General features: G+C 36.5%; 1 protein-coding gene across 13 annotated transcripts in view; it reads left to right on the top strand.

Annotated features, from left to right (window-relative positions):
* The window catches only part of LIMCH1 (LIM and calponin homology domains 1), a 332,907-nt gene that overhangs the window by 142,949 nt on the left and 167,210 nt on the right, over nt 1-22,748 (top strand). For all 13 annotated transcript variants that reach the window (XM_036227982.1, XM_016160713.2, XM_036227975.1 and 10 more), the window contains exon 3: nt 13,459-13,528. In XM_036227982.1, the coding sequence (XP_036083875.1) occupies nt 13,459-13,528 (70 nt within the window). The remainder of the gene's footprint in view (nt 1-13,458; nt 13,529-22,748) is intronic.

Here is a 22,748-nt window from a genome sequence, read left to right as displayed (position 1 = left end):
TCCACCCAAGGCACATTCAGGTGTATCCTCAGTGAGTCAGATGCGCCTTGCTAAGCAGTGCCTAGACTCACACTGGAGGCAACTGGCTTCAGTTTCTGGTGTGGTCTTTTGAGGAAACAATAAGTATCACATCTGTGGATTGCTTGCTGAATCTTGACAGGTGGCCCCAGAGGGATTGTGGCTTGGGCTATATTTGGCCTGCAGCTGAACCTCTCTCATGACTGTGCCAATGGACACCTACTTCACAAATCCACATTGATAAGACCAGGAGACTTAGGAGCTTTGCTTAGTACATAGAAACAGACATGGAAAAGCAGCTAAAATGGGAAGACAAAGAAGTAGAAACCATATGACAGAACAGAACAGAGATCCAGATATAATGGAGTCAAGTAATCTAACAGATGCAGAGTTCAAAACACGGGTTATAAAGATGCTCAATGAACTTTTGGAAAATGTAGAGAACTCCAGCAAAGAGATAGAAATGGAGATGGAGATTATAAGAGAGAACCAGTCTGAAATGGAGAACACATTATCTGAGATAAGAAGTATATTAAATGGAATAAACAAAGGAATAAACAAAGTGAATAAAGAAGAGAATCACATGCCATATCTAGAAGACAAGAAAGCCAATCAGGACACTCAAACAGAATGGCAAGAAAAAAAAGGCCAAGACTATAAAGGTAATTTAAGGAGGATATGGAACACTATTAAGGCTCCAAATATTCATCTGATCTGCGTAAGCGAAGAAAATCAAGATGTTGAACAGCTGTTTGAAGAAATAATGATGGAAAATTTCCCTGACTTGGTGGAGGGAATGGATATAAAACCCCAAGAAGCTCAGAGGATTCCAAAAATCAAGGATCCAAAGAGACCCACACCAAGACACATCATAATTAAAATGCCAAAGGTTAAATACAAAGAGAGAATCTTGAAAGAAGCAAGAGAAAAGCAGTCAGTTATTTGCAAGGGAGCATCCATAAGACTGGCAGCTGATTTCTCAAGAGAGACTATGCAGGACAGAAGAGCTTGGCAAAAAATATTTGAAAGAATGAAGACCCAGGATATACAACCAAGAATAATTTATCTAGCAAAACTATCATTTAGAGTTGAAGGACAGATAAAGAGCTTCCCAGACAAAAATAAACTAAAGGAATTTATCACCACCAAGTCAGAATTACAGAAAATGTTGGAGGCACTTCTTTAGGAAGAAAAGACATGCATCAAAAACATGAATAAAGAATGGTAACAACTACATTTCTATCAATAAGTACCTTAAAGGGAAAAGAATTAAGTACTCTAACCAAGGGATGGAGTGGCTAAAAGGATAAGAAAACAAGACTCCTACATATGAAAAGGAAGGCAATAGAAAAAGATATTGCTGTGATGAACCTAGAAGTTATTTAAGTCAAACAGAAAAAGATAAACACTATATGATTTCACTTACATGCAGAATCTAAGGAATAAAAAGGACAAAGTAATCAAAAACAGACTCACAAATATAGTGGACAATTTGGTGATGGACAGAGTGGAGGGAGGCTTGGAGGGCTGGGAGAATGGGGTGAATGGTTAAAGAGGTACAAATTAGTAACTGACAGATGGTCATGGAGATGGAAAGCATGGCATAAGAAATACAATTTGCATTAATACATTGACTAGGTGAAGGGTCAGGGAAGGGAGGGAGCAATTGGGGGGATTATTTTACTAACTATATAGATGTCTAACCAATGTATTGTATACTTGAAACTAATTAAAATTTTAAAAAAAGATATAGGGTAGCCGAATAGTTAAGAAAACAAGGCCCATGCACATGCTGTCTTCAAGAGACTCACTTCAGATCAAATGACACTCACAGACTGAAATTAAAGGGATGGGAAAAAGATATTTCATGGAAATGAAAAAACAGAAAAGCCAGGTAGTGATACTTATATCAGATAAAATGAACTTTAAAACAAAGGCTTTAATAAGAGACAAGGACATTGCATAATGATAAAGAGATTGATAAATCAAGAGGACATAACCCTAGTAAACATATAAGCACCTACATACATAAAGCAATCATTGACTGACATAAAAGGAGAGATCAATAGTAATACACTCATAGTAGGAGATTTTAACACCCCATTGACACCAATGGACAGATCTTCTAGGCAAAGAATCAACAAGGAAACAATGGGCCTAAAAGACACATTAGACCAGATGAATTTAATAGATATTTTTAGAGTGTTTTACCACAAAGCAGCAAAATATACATTCTTCTCAAGTGTACATAGAACATTTTCCAGGACAGATCATATGTCAGGACACAAAACAAGTCTCAGTAAATTTAAGAAGACTGAAATCATGTCAACTGTCATCCCCAATCACAATGGTATGAAATTAGAAATCAACTACAAGAAAAAAATTGGAAAATACACAAACACATGGATGCTAAGTAACATGCTACTAAACAATGAACAGGTTATCAAAGAGATCAAGGAAGAAATCAAAAGATACCTAGAGACAAATGAAAACACAATGACTCAAAATCTATGGGACACAGCAAAAGCAGTCCTAAGTGGGAAATTCATAGCAATACAGGCCTACCTCAAGAAACAAGAAAAAGCTCAAATACACAATCTAACCTTACACTTGAAAGAACTAAAAAAAGAACAATCAAAGCCCAACATGAATAGAAGGAAGGAAATAATAAAGATCAGAGCAGAAATAAACAATTGAGTCTAGAAAAATAATACAAAAGATTAATGAAACCAAGAGCTTGTTCTTTGAAAGGATAAACAAAATTGAAAGACCCTTAGCCAGACTCATCAAGGAAAAAAGAGAGATGACTCAAATAAATAGATTCAGAAGTGAAAGAGGAGAAATAACTATGGACTACACAGAAGTACAATGGGTCATAAGAAAATACTATAGGCAGTTGTATGCCAACAAATTGGACAATCTGGAAGAAATGGGCACATTCCTAGAAACATACAATCTCCCAAAACTAAATCAAGAAGAAAAAGAAAATCTAAACTGACTGATTACCACCAACAAAATAGAATCAGTAATCAAAAACCTCCTCCTAAACAAAAATCCTGGACCAGATGGCTTCATAGGCAAATTTTATCAAACTTTCAGAGAGGAATTAACACCTATTCTTCTCAAACGATTCCAAAAAATTCAAGAAGAGGGAAGGCTCCCTAACTCATTTTATGAGGCCACCATTACCTTGATTCCAAAACCAAAGACATTACAAAAAAAGAAAACTAGGCTGATACTTCTTATGAACATCGATGCAAAAATCCTCAACAAAGTATTAGCAAACCGAATTTAGCAATACATTAAAAATATTGTACACCGTGATCAAGTTGGATTTATTTCTGGGATGCAAGGTTGGTACAATATCTGGAAATCAATTAAAAAATATTGTACACTGTGATCAAGTTGGATTTATTTCTGGGATGCAAGGTTGGTACAATATCTGGAAATCAATTAATGTGATACACCATATTAACAAATTGAAAGATAAAAACCATATGATCATATCAATAGATGCAGAAAAAGCATTCAACAAAATCCAGCATCCATTTTTGATAAATACTCTAAGCAAAGTGGGAATAGAGGGATCGAACATACCTATATATAATTAAGGCCATATTTGACAGACCTACAGCTAACATCATACACACGGGGGAAAGGCTAAAAGCGTTTTCCTTAAAATCAAGAACAAGACAAGGATGCCCTCTTTCACTGCTCCTCTTCAACATTGTATGGGAAGTCTTCGCCACAGCAATCAGACAAGAAAGAGAAATAAAAGGTATCTGAATTGGAAAGGAAGAAGTAAAACTCTTGCTATTTGCCAATGACATGATACTATATATAGAGAACCCTAAAGATTCCACCAAAAAAAATACTGTTAGAACTGATTATTTAATTCAGTAAAGTAGCAGGTTGCAAAATAAATATTCAGAAGTCAGTGGCATTTTTATACACCAATGATGAACTTTTGGAAAGAGAAATTAAGAAAACAATCCATTTACAAAACAGTAAAATACCTAGGAATCAAATTAACCAAGGAGGTAAAAGACCTGTTCTCAGAAAAATATGTCATTGAAAAAGAAATTGAAGAAGATTCAAATAAATAAAAGCATATACCACGTTCATGGGTAGGAAGAATTGACATTGTTAAAATCGCTTCTATAGAAGTTATCTATAGATTCAATGCAATCTCTATCAAGATTTCAATGACATTTTTCAGAGAGCTAGAAAAAATAATCCTAAAATTTATGTGGAATCATAAAAGACCCCAAATAGCCACGGCAATCTTGAGAAAGAAGAACAAAGTTGGAGGTATCACACTACTTGATATCAAACTATACTACAAGTCTACAGTAATCAAAACAGCATGGTATTGGCATAAAAATAGATGCATTGGTCAATGGAACAGAATAGAGAGCCCAGAAATAAGTCCACACCTATACGCTCACTTAATATATGACAAAGGAGGCAAGAATATACAGTGGAGTAAAAATAGTCTCTTCAATAAATGGTTTAGGAAAAATTGGACAGATATATGCAAAAAAAAAAAAAAAAGAAAAGAAACTGGACCACCTTACACCATATACAAGAATAGACTCAAATAGATTAAAGACTTAAATGTAAGATCCGAAACCATAAAACTTCTAGAAGAAAACATAAGCAATAAACTATCTGGTATTGCTGACAATAATTTCTTTTTGGATATATCTCCCCAGGCAAGGGAAAAAAGAAAAAGAAACAAATGGGACTACATCAAATTAAAAAGTTTTTGCACAAGGCTCTATGCTAGGTTCTTACATATTTTCACATTTAAGCCTCATTAACACTTACGCAGTTGGCACTATTATATTTCTATATTACAGTTATGGAAACTGAAGTTAATGGACTTACCCTTAATGAGTGGCTAGCGGGGCTTTGGATTCAGTCAATTGGACTCCAGAGCTGCTGCACTCACCCTCCTGCCAGCTCCATATCAGTCTGTATGTAATCTACAACTTTTCAAAGGACATAGGTCCACATATATTGATAAGGCATGCTCTCCAAGGCTAATTATTAAAAAAAAATTGCATGTAACTTTACATATTTTCTTTGGAAAGCCTTTAAGGTTATCATCAGGGACTAGTCTGGGGCCCTGTGGGACCAGGCGGACAGTAAGATTTACATTTTACTATGTATCCTTCTGATTCCTTTTAAATTATCAATAATGTATACAAATACTATTTTAAAATCCAATTTTAAGTGTAATTGTTGGTTGAGGCCAAACATGGCGGGGTGAGAGACATTCTCAGATCTCTCCCCTTGAAACAACAATAAACTGAAAATCTAAAACTGAACAAAAAACACCCAAACTGCACACCAGCAATATATGAGCATGGGATCTGCACAGAACTACCACAGGTCAGAACCCCGGGTGTTGGGCGGTGAACTGGGAGAAATAAAGAAGCTACCTCTCCCAGCCTACAAGATCTTTGCAAGAGGAGGGGGAGGGGTGAAGATGCGGTGACTTCCCTGAACAGCCCTGCCTACAAGTGCCAGTACATCTATGCAGCCAGCAGCAGGGCTCAGTGATCAGGGCAGAAAGCAGAGAAACAGGACAGGACTGCAGAGAAACAACAGCTGATTTTTACTGGTCCCAGAGGCAAAACGAAGACTGGGCTGCAGCCCCCAACTGCAAACCCAGAGGACGCTTCCCACCATACCACTGTGGAGCTGCAGGGGAATCTGAGCAAACGCTACCGAAACTGTTGCTAACACTGACAGAGATGGAAACTGAGAGAAGTGAGTATGATTAAATATCTACAAGAAAATTAAAAAGACATTATTTAGACTTTATATAAAGCAGGGATCCAAGAGGCTTAGACACCATGTACCGGAAACCAAAAGAAAAGTGCCTTCTTTGCAACAGGCTAAAGAGAGACCTTTATATAATAAACCTCCTTTCTAGATAAACAGCAGAATACACTTCCATTAATGCCCAGGCAAAGAAATATTCCATTAAACGCCATGAACAACCAAGGTGACAAGGCATCTCAGAAAAAGAAACATCTCCAGAAAATAAGTTTACTGACATAGAAATATGCAACTAAAATGTCAGAGAATTCAGGACATACTTCTGAAAAAACTCGATGAATTCTGAAATGAGTCATATCAATAATTTCAGGAATTTAAAAAACAACTAGATGAGCAGAGCAAAGAAATTGAAACCCTAAAGAACAGAACAGATCTTCAGGAAATTAAAAAAAAAATACTGCAAGAGCTGAAAAATGAAATAGCAAGCTTGGGAAATAGAGATGACCAAATGGAGGAAAGGATCAGTGATATCAAAGACAGAAATGTAGAAATAAATCAGAAGGAAGAAGAAAGAAACCGAAAAATGAAAAATTATGAAAGAGAAGTACAAGAACTAGCTGATACTATCAGGAGAGGAAACATAAGACTAATGGGCAGGAAAATGAGCAGAGTCTAGAAAGCATTTTCAGACAAATAGTGGACGAGGATTTCCCAAATCTAAGGAATGAACTGGAGCTTGGAATGCAAGAAGTCAACAGAACATCCAATTATTTCAACCCAAAAAGGCCTTCACCAAGACACATTGTATTAAAATTATCAAAAATCAATGACAAAGAGAATTCTCAGGGCAGCCAGGGAGAAGAAAATGGTAACTTATAAAAGAAAATCAATTAAATTATCATCAGATTTCCCAATGTAGACCTTACAAGCCAGAAAGGAATGGAATCAAATATTTCAACTACTAAGTTTAAGGAACTACCAGCCTAGAATAACATATCCTGAGCTCTCCTTTAGATATGAAGGAGAAATTAAGACCTTTCCAGACATACAAAAATTGAGGGAATTCTCCACTATGAGGCCTGCACTACAGGAAATACTGAAAGGGGTCAGCTCTCCTAAAACAAAATAACAACAACAAAAATACATAATTAGGAGTAAAGTGACTATCAGACAAATAGAAGTAGAGGAGTGCAATCCTTACTGAGAACAGGACATTATAATATTAAATAATAAGAGAATTTCTATAATAAGATAGTGATGAAAGTTCAGCACACATAGGGACAAATTGAAATAACAATGACTGGAAAGAGGAGGATTCAAAGATCCAAATTTGCAAAGGGTAAAGGAGATAAGACACATATAGACGAAAATGGATGACTGTATATACATAACTATCATTTTTCATATTCATAATGGTAACCACACACTAAAGAGTCAGAACTGAAGTATGTAACATAAAACAAGAACAACCAGAGGTTAAACCCACAAAAGCCAACCAAAATAAAGAGAACAGAAACACAAGGACAAGGAAGTGGTGGAAACATCAAGCTGCCAGAAAGCAAAAGATAAAATGGCTATAAGAAGACCTCATATTTCAGTAATCACCCCTAATGTAAATGGAATGAACTCACCAATAAAAAAGCACAGGGTTGCTCAATGGATCAAAAGTCACATCTCAGCTCCAAAGACAAATATAAACTCAAAGTGAAAGGGTGGAAAATGGTATTTCAAGCAAATGGCATTCAGAGAAAAACAGGAGTAGTGATACTAATATCAGACAAAATAGCGGTACTAATATAAGACAAAATATACTTCAAAATAAAAAAGGTAAAGAAAGATACCGAGGAACACTTCCAAATAATAAAGGGAATCATGCACCAAGAAGGTATAACACTTATTAATAGCTATGCTTCCAGCCAGGGAGCCCTAGAAATGTAAAGCAATTACTAACAGAACTAAAGGGAGAAATACCAAAACACTATCGTGGTAGGGGACCTATAGACCCCACTGTCAGATATGGACAGATTGTCCAAACAGAAAATCAATAAGGAAATAACATCCTTAAATGACACATTAGACTGACTGGACATAATTGACATTAACAGAGCCTTCCCTCCCCAAAGAGCTCCGTATACATTCTTCTCTAGTGCACATGGAACATTCTCAAGTATCGACCACATACTGGGACACAGAGATAGCCTCAACAAATATAAGAGGGTTGAAATCATACCAACCATATTCTCTGATCATAATGCTTTGAAACTAGAGATTAATTTCTAAAAGAAATCAGGAAGAACCACAAATAAATGGAGATTAAGGAACATGTTACTGAAGAATAACTGGGTCTTGGAAGAAATAAAAAAGAAAGATCAAGAGATGCATAGAAACAAATGACAATGATAGTACAACATATAAAAACTTTTGGGACACAGCAAAAGCAGTCATAAGAGGAAAGTTCATATCATTACAGGCCTATCTCCAAAAACAAGAATGAGCCCAAATAAACAACCTAACACTTCATCTTTAAAAACTGGAAAAAGAAGAACAAATGAGGCCTAAAGTCAGCAGAAGAAAAGGAATAATCAAAATTAGAGCAGGAATAAATGAAATTGAAAACAAAAGAACAATAGAAAAAATAAATACAACAAAGAGCTGTTTCTTTTAGAAAGCTAATAAAATTGGCAAACCCCTGACTAGACTCAATAAAGAAAAAAGTACACGCATAAACAAAATCATGGATGAAAGAGGGGAAATTACGACTGACATCGCAAATACAAAGGATCACACAAGAATACTATGAAAAAGGATATAACACCAAATTTTATAACCTAGAAGAAATGGACCAGTACTTAGAAAAGTACAACCTTCCTAGACTGAATCAAGAAGATCTGGTAAATCTAAATAGACCGATCAGCACTATGGAAATTGAAACAATCATCAAAAACCTACCAAAAAGTAAAAGTCTAGGACCAGATGGCTTCACCAGTATATTCTACCAAACATTCAAAGATTTAATACCTGTTTTCCTCAAACTCGTCCAAAAAATTGAAGAGGAGGCAATACTTCACAACTCATTTTGTAAGGCCGATATTACTCTGATACCAAAACCTGGTACAGATAACACAAAAAAATGAAAACTGGGCACCAATATCTCTCTTGAACACATATGCAATAATCCTAAATAAGATACTAGTGAACCGAATGTAGGATTATACACCGCAATCAAGCAGGCTTCATCCCAGGGGCACAGGGATGGTTCAACATACACAAATCAATTATTGTGATACACCACACAAACAAATTAAAAAAATAATCATATAATCATATCAATAGATGCAGAAAAAGCCTTCAATAAGATACAGCATCCTTTATGATCAAAACACTTAACAGAATCAGTATAGAAGAAAAGTACCTTAACATAATAAAGGTCATATATGACAAACCCTCAGACAACATTATACTTAATAGTGAAAAACTAAAAATTTTCGCTCTAAGATCAGGAACAAGGCAAGGCTGTCAACCATTGCCACTGTTATTCAGTATAACATTGGAGGTTCTAGGAAGTGCCATCAGGCAAGAGAAAGATATAAAAGGCATCCATATATGAAACAAAGAAGTCAAACTGTTACTATTCGTGGGTGACATGATTCTCTATATAGAAAACCCTAAAGAATCCACAAGAACACTACTAGAAACAATAAGCAAATACAATAAAGTCTCTGGATACAAAATCAATGTTCAAAAATGTATAGTGTTCCTATCCTCTAATAATGAAGTGTCAGAAAAAGAAGTGGAAAAAATTATTCCTTTAGCAATTGCAGCAAAAAGAATAAAATACCTAGAAATAAATTTAACGAAACATGTGAAGGACCTACAAAATGAAAACTACAAGACCCTGTTAAAAGAAATCGAAGAAGATACAAAGAAATGGAAAGATATTCCATGTTCTTGGATTGTAAGAATCAACATAGTTAAAATGACCATATCACCTAAAGCTTATGTAGATTTAATACAATCTCCATCAAAATCCTATCGACATTTTTTAAAGACATGAAACAAAAAATCATCAGATTTGTACAAAAGCATAAAAGACCCTGAATTGTCAAAACCATCTGGAGAAAAAGGAACGAGGCTGAAGACATCACTGTGCCCAACTTCAAATTATACTACAAAGTGACAGTAATCAAAATGGCATGGTATTAGCAGGAAAACAGACACATGGACCAGTGGATCAGAATCGAGGGTCCAGAAGTAACCCATATTTATATGGGCAAATAATTTTCTACCAAAAAACCAAAAACATACAGTGGAGAAAGGGAAGCCTCTTCAATTAATGGTGCTGGGTAAATTGGAAGGCCACCTACAAAAGAATGAAACTAGGCTGTTGTCTATCACCACACATAAAAATTAACTCAGAATGGATTAAGAACTTGAATATAAAACCGGAATCAGTAAAATGTATAGAAGAAGACATAGGAACTAAACTCAAAGACTTTGGACTTAAAGAGGACTTTATGTATTTGACCTCAAAGGCAAGGGTAGTAAAAGCAAAAATAAATAAATGGGACTACATCAAACTTAAACGCTTCTGCTCAGCAAAAGAAATCATCAAGGTAAAGAGACAACCATCTAAATGGCAAAATATATTTGCAGGCAATGCCTCCAATAAGGGCCTGGTATCCAAAATATACAAAGAACCCATACGACTCAATAATAACACAAAAACAAACAATCCAATCAAAAAATGGGCAGAGGACCTGAACAGACACTTCTCCCTAGAGGACATACAAATGGCCAATAAATATAGGAAAAGATGCTCAACATCACTAGCTATTTGGGAAATGCAAATCGAAACCACATGAGATACCATCTCATACCTGTTATAATGGCTATAATCAACAGGACAAGTAATAAATGTTGGAGAGGGTGCGGAGAGTAAGAACCCTCATACTGGTAGGACTGCAAATTGGTATGGCCACTATAGAAAGTGGTATGGAAGCTCCTCAAAAAAAAAAAAAAACCTAAGAATTGAACTACCATATGATCCAGCAATCCGTATACTGGGTATTTACCTCAAAGACTTAAAACTCATATTCAAAAAAATATTTGCACACCAATGTTCATAGCAGCATTATTCAAGTGGTCATGACATGGAAGCAACCAAAGTGTCCTACAATAGATGGCTGACTAAAGAAAATGTGGCACATATATTCAATGGAATATTACTCGCCATAAGAAGAGTTAAAATACTGCCATTTGTGACATATGGATGGACCTTGAAGTAATCATGTTACGCGAAAAAAGTCTGACAGAAGAAGTTGAAAATCACATAATATTACTTAAATGTGGGATATAAACCTAAAAGGAACAAGTGAACAGACAATCAGAGATTTAAGGATATGAACAATGGATAGTGGTTACCAGAGGATAGGGTAGGGGGTAGGGGAGAACGTAGACAGGGTAAAGGGCTCAAATATAGTGGGGAGGGAATAATTTCCAAAAGATGTAAATATGTGTCAAGACAGTATTGCGATCCACTCACTACTCGAGTCTTGTCGGGAATCTGAAATATCCTGGGGTAGAAGAGTCAGGATAGTTTTCTAACCAAACCCAAGGAAGATAGTAGAGAGGGGAGTGCATGAGGATGAAGCTTAGGGAGAAGCACTTAGACTTGAGGGAGGAGAGGACCAAGGTTCTTATTCATGTCTATATGCCTCAGGAGCCATTCACAAGGTATCATCATCCATCGTGTACTTATAATTATAAAAGGTAAATTATAGTCAGACCTGTGTGGTCTTGAAAGCCTTGTAAAAGAATCTGAAGTCTTTCCATGTTGTACTGAAAGGGTGGGAGAGTAACATAATCCTCACCGTGTGACAGGATCTTTGACAAAGAAAGACCAAAAGAAACAGAAAGGAAGAGATGGATGCGAGAGACAGGACTTCATAGAATTTAGAGGACTTTGGAAAGACTAGATGTGGAGGTGAGTGCTGGGAATACCTTTAAACACGATGGCTGAAAAGATGGTATTATCAATAAGGGAAATAAGGTGTGCTGATATAGGAACAGGTTATGAGATCAGTTACATTTTCAACAGAATGAAATTGAGGAATTGTCAAGAACACAGGAAATAAGGAGACAAAGCCCTGAAGGGAGGCTGGGACTGCTAATATACACTTCAGAGTCCTTGGCGTATGCACCTGGGGTCCTCAGCTGCATGTTGGAATTGCAATGAAAGTTACCAAGAACTGGCAAGATCTTTGGTGCAAAAACAGAATACACTATCATAACCATGGTAGAGATATTTCTTATATATTAATACATAGTGGTGTCAAAGTGAAATACAGGCGGCATTCAACACTAATCATAAAACTATTTCAAATCATGTTTGGTTACTTATTTGTGGAAATCTATCCAATATAGATTCTTCACAATTTACTATGATCTTGGATTGCATGAATTATAAGCATACCTTGTTTAATTGTGCTTCGCAGATGTTGCGTTTTTTATAAATTGAAGGGAAGTACCTCCACCAGCAAAAAGATTGTGACTCACTTTATTGCAGTGGTCTAGAACCAAATTCACAATATCTCTGAGATATGCCTGTATAATAGAGGTTGGCACACTTTTTCTGTAAAATGACCAAATAGTGAAAATTGTATGATTTGTGGCCCATATTCTCTCTGTTGTAACTACTCTGCTCTGCACAAAAGCATCAATAGACAATACACAAATGAACAGGCGTGGCTGTGTTCCAGTAAAACTTTTTTTACAAAAACAAGCATTGGGCCAAATTTGACCCATGGGTTTGCTGATCCCTGAATTATAATAAATTCCTTCCCTAAGTTACTGTTTGCACTGTATCCTGAGATAAGTTATCTGATTGCCTCTCCTCTAATTCCTGAATGTAGGAATAAATGCTTTCATTCTACAACCCTTTATTTTCACTCTGAACTGGTATTTCCTGAAGACAAGTAGTTATAGATGTTTCTCTTGCATTCCCCTTGCTTGTGTTACCGTTTTTACGTGATTTCAACCCTTATCCCCCAAATGTTTTTCTCATATATCTTTTGTACTTTGGGAATTGTGATCAGCTTTGTTAAAATCTTTAGGACATGATTGGTTAACCTCTCTTGCTAAACATATTCTTCCCTTTCTTAAGGGAAACTCAAGACACTCTCCCCAAAGAACAAGAGGCTCTGGAGGTAGAATTAGTCTTGGCAAATTATTTGCAAAGAAAGATGTTGGTCTCCGAACTTAGCACGCTCCTAGAGAGATCCCTGCCTTCACCAGGAGAATTGGGCGCAAGCCTTGCCTATGAAGTAATGCTTGGCCCCAGTCCTAGACAATTCCCCACTAGCCTCTATACAGCTCTCATGTTTACCCTTTCCCTTGAAGCATCTCTGGTCTCCATCCTTTCTTCTCTCCCAATGTTTCCAGGTTCCAGAAATTTACCTGCCTTGGACAAACTTGGTGTTGTCAAAACTCTTCAGTTGTATGCATAAAGGCTCATAGATTATTGAGATTTACCACATGCTTTAAATTCATGCTTTTCCTATTTAGCAATTTAGCTATAGCCCCAGATAAAGGGTATATATGTGATCTATCTTGCTTTATGTCTTACTTGATGTTCTGCCTTTTTCATGACAGGTTGCTGAATGCTATCAAGCCAGGACTTGTTAAAAAGATCAATAGATTGCCTACTCCTATTGCAGGATTGGTGAGTATCCAGAATTGAGATTTATTTTCCAATATTCTTTTGCTCTAACCTAAGGGTCATGACAGCACCATTTATTACAGTTTTCTCTTGCAATATATATTCCACTTGAATGAGAATGCATTGAATCCGTTAAACTGAGAGGTCACTTAAAAATGAAAGATTGCAGTTATGCCTAAATGGCATCTTAATCTTTCTTTGTATTTCTCCCATGAGTGATAACGACCTTCATTCTTAACAAGTAAATTTGTTTTGGGGTGAGTGGTAGATAATTATGTTGGTCCCAGGGCAGGAATGTGATTGTAATTACAGTTTTCTCATTTCATTTTTTCACTGCATTCCGATGGAATGGAGAAGAGAGGAGGTAGAGAGAAAGAGAATTTCATGATTAACAAGTAGCATTTTCATGATAAATTGCTGTTTTCAATCTTAAAAACTTACTTGTGTTTAAATACGACATTTATAGACCAACTCTTCTCAAAACGTAATGGACACTAAAGCCATCTTAATATCATCTGGAGAATTGTTTAAGCAAAGCCCTTGCCCTGCTGAACCTACTTGTCTAAAACAAATAAAACTCAATATGTTCATAAGTGGTCAGAAGCAGGATTTTTTTCATGCATTGGTATGTTTCATAATTCTGGGCAACTAATTTAAGTTTTGTAATTGCTGTTGTCTGTTGTGTAAAAAAGGGAGAAAGGTGGAAGATCAAGAAGACAAACATTTCTTAGCTCTAGAAAGAACTTGGCATGTGTATCTGTGCACACATACATGCACACAAAAAGCTGAGAATGTGTGTGGCCTGGTAACAACTAAGTTTCCATTGTGAGTTTTGTATGTGGTTTTGCAGACAACAATTAGAAAAATGTCAAGAATTTAGGCAGGCTCCTGCATAGACCCTGCTGATTGTTGTTAAAAAATTTCATAGCCTTATCACGATGACTAAATGAAATTAGATATAACAACAACAATAACAACTAATGAGAACTGTGAGGGTCATGGTAATAAATACATAGTTTTTAGCACATTGAATGAAATGGATTTTTTTTTATTTTAAGAATTGCTATTTCTGTGAATGCATTTTATTTCCTATACTAGTAAGTAGTAAGTTGGTGATTATCGTTAAAAATCTTTCCAATTTTATTCATCAAAATTATATAGCCAAGTTAATAGGTAAGTAGATAGATAGATAGATAGATAGATAGATAGATAGATAGATAGATTTAAAAGGACTGGATTTGAAAATTTTATAATCAATCTATATGTATATTATATGTTACATATATTAATGTATTCATATATGATTTTTAAACTTTTTAGTAAATCCTTCACTTCTAAACATTAAGGCCATAGTCTTAATGATACTGACAAATATTTGTTTAGCCCCAAGCCTGTGGAAACAACTGACCTTGGGCTCTAGGATTTAACATTATAGGAACAAAATTTGCAGCATGAAGCCAAAGGAAAGGTCCTAGTAAAATCCATGTGAACAGAAGCAAGCAGCTCTGAGACCAGAAGTTAAGGAGAAAAGGGGTTTTAACTCTAAATTTAAAATGCGAATCATAAATAATTTTAGTAAAACTAAGGTTTGGGGACATGTGTATTTACCTTTTATTATTTCTTATCATAGATCAAATGTTGTTCTTTACATATAGCTTCTGCTTTGAAGTAGGCAGGCAATTTAATTCAAGATAATGGGGACTCAGTTGCTTTCCTCCATTTATATCCTTGACTTTTATTCCTCCTTTTTCCTTTTTCATTTGAATTTCCTTTCCATTTTGTCCTTTCCATCATTTTTCCATTTTCTTGCCCTTTTCCAACTAACATTTCCCTACTTATGTTCATCCTTTATCACTTATATTTTCCTTACCAATTTGTTATTGTAATCTCATAATTTATAATAAGAAATATATATTTGACCTTTGTTCATTTCTGGCACAAAGGTCTTAAAACCCTTGGATTTCCTAATAAGAGCAATAGAGCATTTTCATAATATTTCGTCTTTTGTTACTGGCTCCTAAGATAGCTCCAGTTCCATAATAATTGAAGGTATGTCTTGTTATTCTTAGCAAGCTTCATTCAACCACACCTGAGTTTATGTTAATGAGGTAGATTTTGGAAAGCTAGGAGCTGGTTGGCAGGGAAACCAACCAAGTGATTACAGGGTTGAAATTTTCAGCCTCACCACCACCACCACCCCCCCCACCCTCTAGGGAGAGGAGAGCGGCTAGAGATTGAATTCAGTCACCACTGGCCAGTAATTTAATCAATTGTGCTGTATAATAAAGTATAGAAAACAAAAGGATGGGGTCAGAGAGTTTCTGGGTTGTTGAGCCTATGGAGATTCAGGGAGAGTGGCATGCCCAGAGAGCATGGAAGCTCCATGGCCTTTTCTACATACTTTTTATCTGGCTGTTCCTCTGTATCCTTTATAATATTCTTTATAATAAACTAGTAAACATAAGTAAATGTTTCACTGATTTCTGTGAGACACTTTAGCACATTAATCAAACCTAAGGAGGATGTCATGGGAACCTCTGATTTTATGGTCAGCTGGTCAGAAGCACAGATGACAACCTGGATTTGTGATTGACATTTGAAGTGAGGGCAGTCTGATGGGACTGAGCCTTTAACCCATAGGATCTGACATTATCTGACACTGTCTTCAAGTAAATAGTGTAAAAATTGGGTCAATTGGTGTTATTAGAAAAACGCATAATAGCGTTATCTTTAGTCCAAAAAAAAAAAATCTTCACCTAAGTATAATTACTGCTCATTTACTGATGGTTTTTAAATCTAAAAGTCCGGTCAAACTCTTTTCCTCTCCGTTTACCTTTAGTCAGCATTTCCAAAAACTAGTGTACTAGTTAGAGTCCTGGCAAGAAACCTTCTTCTTCCCATACCCCATTCTGTTAATGTTCTTCCAGGGTTCTCTCTTTAAACCTATTGGCTGTTCCCTTTCTACACTCATGTTCTTGTCTGTCTTCATGCCTTTAACTCTTCATAGCATTGACCCAACTCATTGTTACTCACCAAGATTTTCCTTCTGAAATCCAGGCCTCTTGTTCTGTTTAGTGGACACCTCCATTCGAATGTCCTACCTGAATTTCAAACTTAATATATTCAGATTCAACTCAGATGACCACACCCAGCCCCCTATTCCCCTGCATCAGTAAAGGCATCATAGATAAGCAGTTGCCCTAGTTCAGCTATCAGGGAATTTGGCAACTTTCTCCGATTTGTCTGTCTGTCTTCATTCCTGGACTACTGTATTTCCTAGAGCAGGCCTTTCTTAGCTCTTGCCTGGTTTATTATAACCACCTCACAGTTCCTCAAATACTATTCACTCTTACGTATGATGCCTTTTTTTTTCCTGATACTTCCTATGAATATAATACTCTCCCCCTGCTCTTCTTGACAAAAATCCTATTTATTTATCAAGACTCATTGCAAAACCACCTCCTTTGTGGAGCCTTTAGTGTTTGAAATCCATATGATTTTTAATTATAGAATGGAGTTAGCATTTCTGGGCTTAGGAGAAAATGAGTGAATATATTAGAGAGATAAAAGATAGCTGTGTTGAAATATGCTTCAGGGAGTAAAATTTCGAATAACTGTTGTTAATAGTTTGGAATAAAGGTAAATGGTTTAGTATTCATGTTAAGACATTATAGCTTTAAGCAGTATATTGGTAATGATCAGACTTATCAATACCTTTAATAGGTACAGATGATATAAGATGTCCTAGTGATACACTAAGAAGTCACATCATCACCTTGATAGAATGCCTGCCAAAATATTTACCCAAAATCCAATTCTGAAGAAACAATCAGACAAGTTCAAATTAAGGGACATACCATAATACAGCTGGCCTGCAAACTGTTTTTTTTTAACACTAGTTTTATTTATTTTTTTACAGCTTTATTGAAATATAATAGAAAATTAGTTGCTCATATTTACGTTGTACAATTCAATTATTTTTTTCAATTATAGTTAGCATACAATAATACATTAGTTTCAGTTGTACAACATAGTGATTAGAGATCTATATAACTTACAAAGTGATCACCCCACTAAATCTAGTACCCTTCTTCCCCCTTACATATTTATTACAACATTGTTGACTATTTTCCTTATGCTACACTTTATATCTCCATGTCTATTTTGTAACTATCCATTTGTATTTCTTAATCCTTTTGCCTTATTTCACCATCCCTCCCAACTGCCTTCCCATCTAGTAGCCCTCAAAATATTCTCTGTACCTATGAGTTTTTTTCTTTTTTGTTGTTGTTTATTTTGTTCCTTAGATTCCGCTTGTATATGAAATCATGCAATATTTGTCTTTCTCTGTCTGACTTCATTCAGTGCAATACCCTCCAGATCCATCAAGGCAATATCTTTTCCATCCCCTTCCTTTTAGTCTGTGTGTGTATTTTAATCTGAACTAAGTGTCTTGTAGGCAACATATGTTGAGGTCTTGTTTTCTTACCCATTCAGCTACTATCTTTTGGTTGAGCACTTAATTTTTTTTTATTTGAGGTACTTGTTGATAGGAATATAGTTATTACCATTCTTTATTCCTATTTTTGATGCATGTTTTTTCTTCTTAAAGAAGTCCCTCCAACATTTCCTGTAAGACTGGCTTAGTTTTAATAAATTCCTTTAGCTTATTTTTGTCTGGGAAGCTCTTTATCTGTCCTTCAACTTTAAATGATAGCTTTGCTGAATAAAGGATTCTTGGTTGTAGATCCTGGGTTTTCATTACATCAAATATTTTGTGCCAAGCCCTTCTGTCCTACATGGTATCTTTTGAGAAATCAGCTGCCAGTCTTATGGGTGCTCCCTTGCAGATAACTGACTGCTTTTCTCTTGCTGCTTTTAAGGCTTTCTCTTTGCCTTTAACCTTTGGTGTTTTAATTATGATGTGTCTTGGTGTGGTCTTCTTTGGGTTCCTGTTTCTTGGGACTCTCCGAGTTTCCTGGGGTTTTATTGTCTATTTCCTTTACCAGGTTGGGGAAGTTTTCCATCATTATGTCTTCAAATAGCTGTTCAACATCTTGTTTTCCTTCAGGTACTCCCATGATATGGATATTTTTACATTTAATTTTGTTCCGAACTTCTTAAATTATTATTATATTCTTGGCTTCTTTTTTCTTGCTGTTCTGATTGGGTGGCCTTGGCTACTCCATCTATATTGGTGATTTGATCCTCTTCTTCATCCACTCTGTTAACTCCCTCTAATATCCTCTTCATCTTAGATAATGTGTTCTTCATTTCTGACTGGTTTCCTTTTCTAATTTCCATTTCCATTTTAATTTTTTTTCTTTTATCTCTTTGTTAAAGTTTTCACTGAGTTCATCTACACACCCCATAAGTTTCTTGAGCATCCTTATAACCAGTGTTTTCTGCTCTGTATCTGTTAGATTGCTTAACTCCATTATTCCTGGATCTCTGTTCTGTTCTTTCATATGGTTTCTTCCCATTTTGTCTTTCCATTTTGGCTGCCTTTCTGTGTCTGTCTCTATGTACTAAGCAAAGATTCTAAGTTTCTAGGTCTTATTAGTGCAGCTTCTGTAGTAGGTGTCCAGTGGCACAGTCTTGAGAGGGGTTCAGCTGCAGGCCAATTTTAGCCCCAGCCTGCATCCCTCTGGGGCCACCTGTTAAGATTCAGAAAGCTATCTACAGATGCTATGCTTACAGTTGCCCCAAAAGGTCATTGCCAGAAACTGAGGCTAGCTGCCACCAGTGTGCATCTTGGAGCTGCTCAGTAAAGGGCACAGGACTCACTGAGGACACAACTGGATGTGGCTTGGGTGGGGCCGTGAGTTGGGGGAGGTGAGTTTCAGGAATCCTTTGGGCAGAGTGACCTTTGTTGTCCAGTTTGATGACATCTCAGCTATGGTGGCACTGCGTTCACACTCTGGGAGTGGGGAGAGCTCGACAGGGGAACAATGGTAACCATTGAGAGGGGTTCAGCTGCAGGCCAGGGAGAAAGCCTCACCTCCGGCCCTCACTCTAGCAACTCAGTGTCCCCTATAAGTCCCTGGTGTCTCCTAGGTAGCTGACCTGGTGTTGGTGCTCAGAGCAAGCGAGTCTGTTACCGTGAATGTCAGGTCATAGACATGGCCCTTTAAGAGGCTTCTGGGGCTGCCATAGCCTCTGTCCCATTCAGCTACTGGGGACCCGGAAGCCTGACATCTTTTCCCCCTCCTATGTCTCACCATTGCAGGATGACTACTTATTTCTCTCCCTAGTTATAGGGCTTCTGTTCACCTAGATCCCAGGTGACTCTGCTCGCTGGTCGCAAGAGGAGATGAACAAAGCCTCTATCTTCTACGCCATTTTGCCCTGTCTTCTGACCTGCAGTCTTTAACACTGCCAGTGTCATAAAGATAACTCCCTATCCCCAAAACTGTTTTAGATGAAAGGTGGCTTAAGAAGATGAGATATGACAGGCAAATACCATGTGTGATCCTTGACTGAAAAAGCAACTATAATAGACATTATTGGGACAATATTGGAAATTTGAGTGTGGGTTGAATATTAGATAATAGTAGTCTCTCAGTGTTGAATTTTCTTAATGTGGTAACTATCTTGTCAAAGATAGTTGGCATCTATAGGGGAATACTCTCGATGTTGGGAGGTACATAAACAAGAGTTTCTATAAATGAAGTGTCACAATGTGTCCAACTAATCTTCACATTATTCAGCTAAAAGAAGTCTGTGTACATAATGTGTAATTTTATATACACATACACATGAGGGGGAGAGAGAGAGTGGGTAAAATGTTGGATCTAGATAAAGTAGATAAAGTGTACACAGTTGTCACAGTACTAATCTTGCAACTTTTTGGTAAATTTTAAAAGTTTACAATATAAAAAGTAGGGGGTTAAAAGTCATTATTTCTCTTATCTATTTTTGAGGGGATAGGAGGGACCTCAAATAAGCAGTAGGCTTGATGATAGCTGAGACCATCTTGGATTAGTAGAGATGAAGCCTCTTATGTGAGTGTATTCATGTTAAATTTTCTTCCTCCTATATTTGTGACTGTTAGGAAAGTACAGACAGAGTTCCTCAAGAGCATCTATAGATTTCTAGGTTTCTACTTTGTCAGGGGGTTGACAGGCCACTGGTCATCAATTGATCGAGAAGTCCTCAGTAGCCGGAGCTGTGGAGAGCTAAGAAGCATGGCCAGAGTGTTTTCCCTGCCTGGAACCTATGCCTATGTGCCTTAATGGCCTGGTGTTGAGAAGAATCCATTAAGATGGCCCAGCTGCTTGACTTGAAGATAAATAGAAAAGTGTGTTTTCACATAGAAATCCCAAATTATAAACACATGTAGATTTTACAAAGGCATGAATAGGTAGGTGTATTTTAGCCCCTGAGTTGAGCTGTGGTTACAAAGAATTCAGGGGTGAAGGTGTTAAAACAAAGTAGTTGAAAATCATTTCCTGGCAAGAATGCAAAGACCCTGGATCCGGGTCTGTGTTTCTTCTGTAACGAATGCTGACATATGAAACCGTGTGGTGACTGCCTGCAGATGCTTGCATTCTTTTTTAGGTGTTAGTGATACTGTTAGCTATTGCCAAAGAGAAAGACCTCAAATTTAAGTCTTGGCATACCAAAATTTTTTTAAAAACACTGTCCTTCAGTCTGTCAGTTCATTAGTATTGCACCATCAAGCCGCATCCTGAAACTCAATTTAATGGTCACCGGAGATCATGCTAAATTCTGTTTCATCCCAGAAACATTAGACTTTGTACAAGAGGCACAAATGTAGTTTTGGGATTAAGCTTTCTTTTGCCCAGATATTAATTGTCATAGCCATTGTGTGTGTGTGTGTGTGTGTGTGTGTGTGTGTGTGTGTGTGTGTGCGCGCGCGCGCGCGCGCACGTGCATGTGTCTGTGCAGGAGTGCATGTGTAAAGAATAATTGGAAATAGATGATATTTGGAGATTCTGTCCTCAGGAGCTGAACCTTTCTAGAGCTGTCATGAAATATTTACTTGATCTTGCATATGACTCAATGAGGATGAAAGCAATCTGAAAAAAAGAGAATTCTATAGCTGGAAGGGCATCTTAGATTTATTCATGTTAAAGATGAGGATATATGGGTCCATAAATGGGAATCATTTGTCCAAGATCACACAAATTGTAAAAGCTGAGATGGATCCAAAGCCCCAGCCACCCTTCTCCTTGATTATGTTACTCACAAGTGTTCCCAGTTGACAGTGAAACACTTGTAAATGACAGATTATTTTACCTCTTGTGAGAAAGAGGGGGAAACAAAGAATCACTTTTTTAGTTCATTTCTTTTTTTTTTCTTTTGTCTAATATATTCAAATATCTTCCTGTGCTCTGTGAAAGGCTTCCCTTCATGGATGATGAACACTAGAAATTTGAGTCTAGCTGATATTCAGCAGGACATAGTAGGAATATATCTAAGTAGAATTAGCCTACCAGTTAGTTACTCTAACCTATTAAAAATTGTAAGAAAAGAGATGTATTTTTCTTTAATCAAAAGATAAGTTTTCAATATACTTATAGCTGAGCTTTCTAAAATGGATAAAAATGTAAGTTGTTACAAACTGCAGACTTTAGGAAGCTTTCAAAAGGTACCTGTTTTATTTTATGAAACTGATACCAGAACAGTTGGTGTTTCCTTGTTTGAGGGAAGTCAGAGGGGGAGAAATGATAAAAAGACAGTAGAGATTTCCACATTATGAGAAGATAAAAAAATGTTGTTTAGATAAAACATTAACATATGAAGCTGTTGAAAACTGAGTAGCAGGAGTGAAAAGCCTTTACGCAAACTTCATAATTTTAAGAAGCTGACAAAGCAGTAAATTTGAGTTTTGGATGTTTACCTGCCAAGGATTAGTTTTATGCAAATCCTAACTGAAGATTAGTTCTCATGTGTCTGAGATCATCTTTACATTCTACAATTTCTGTTAAAATTTCTAGAACATTTACTCTTCCTTTAACAGTTTATCTTATAGGTTCTTTCAAAAAAAGCTGGTCCAAAGTTCTCTTCTCTGCCTCTGTTTCCCTTCTAGTTAAAGATATTGTTTCTGGCCAGGAGGGAGGCAAAGAAGGCAGAAAAGGAAGCTAGAGGTGTAAGTTATTGGAATGACGATCATATATTAAATACCTACTGTGCATCAAGTGTAGTGCTGGGTAACCCTTCTTTATGTCTGCAATTTCCCTTCAATGTAGTTATTGCT

The sequence above is a fragment of the Rousettus aegyptiacus genome, unplaced genomic scaffold, assembly GCF_014176215.1.
Source record: "Rousettus aegyptiacus isolate mRouAeg1 unplaced genomic scaffold, mRouAeg1.p scaffold_m13_p_10, whole genome shotgun sequence".
Lineage (NCBI taxonomy): Eukaryota > Metazoa > Chordata > Mammalia > Chiroptera > Pteropodidae > Rousettus > Rousettus aegyptiacus.
The sequence above is the reverse complement of the archived record's forward strand: the minus strand, read 5'-3'. Positions and strand labels throughout refer to the sequence as shown.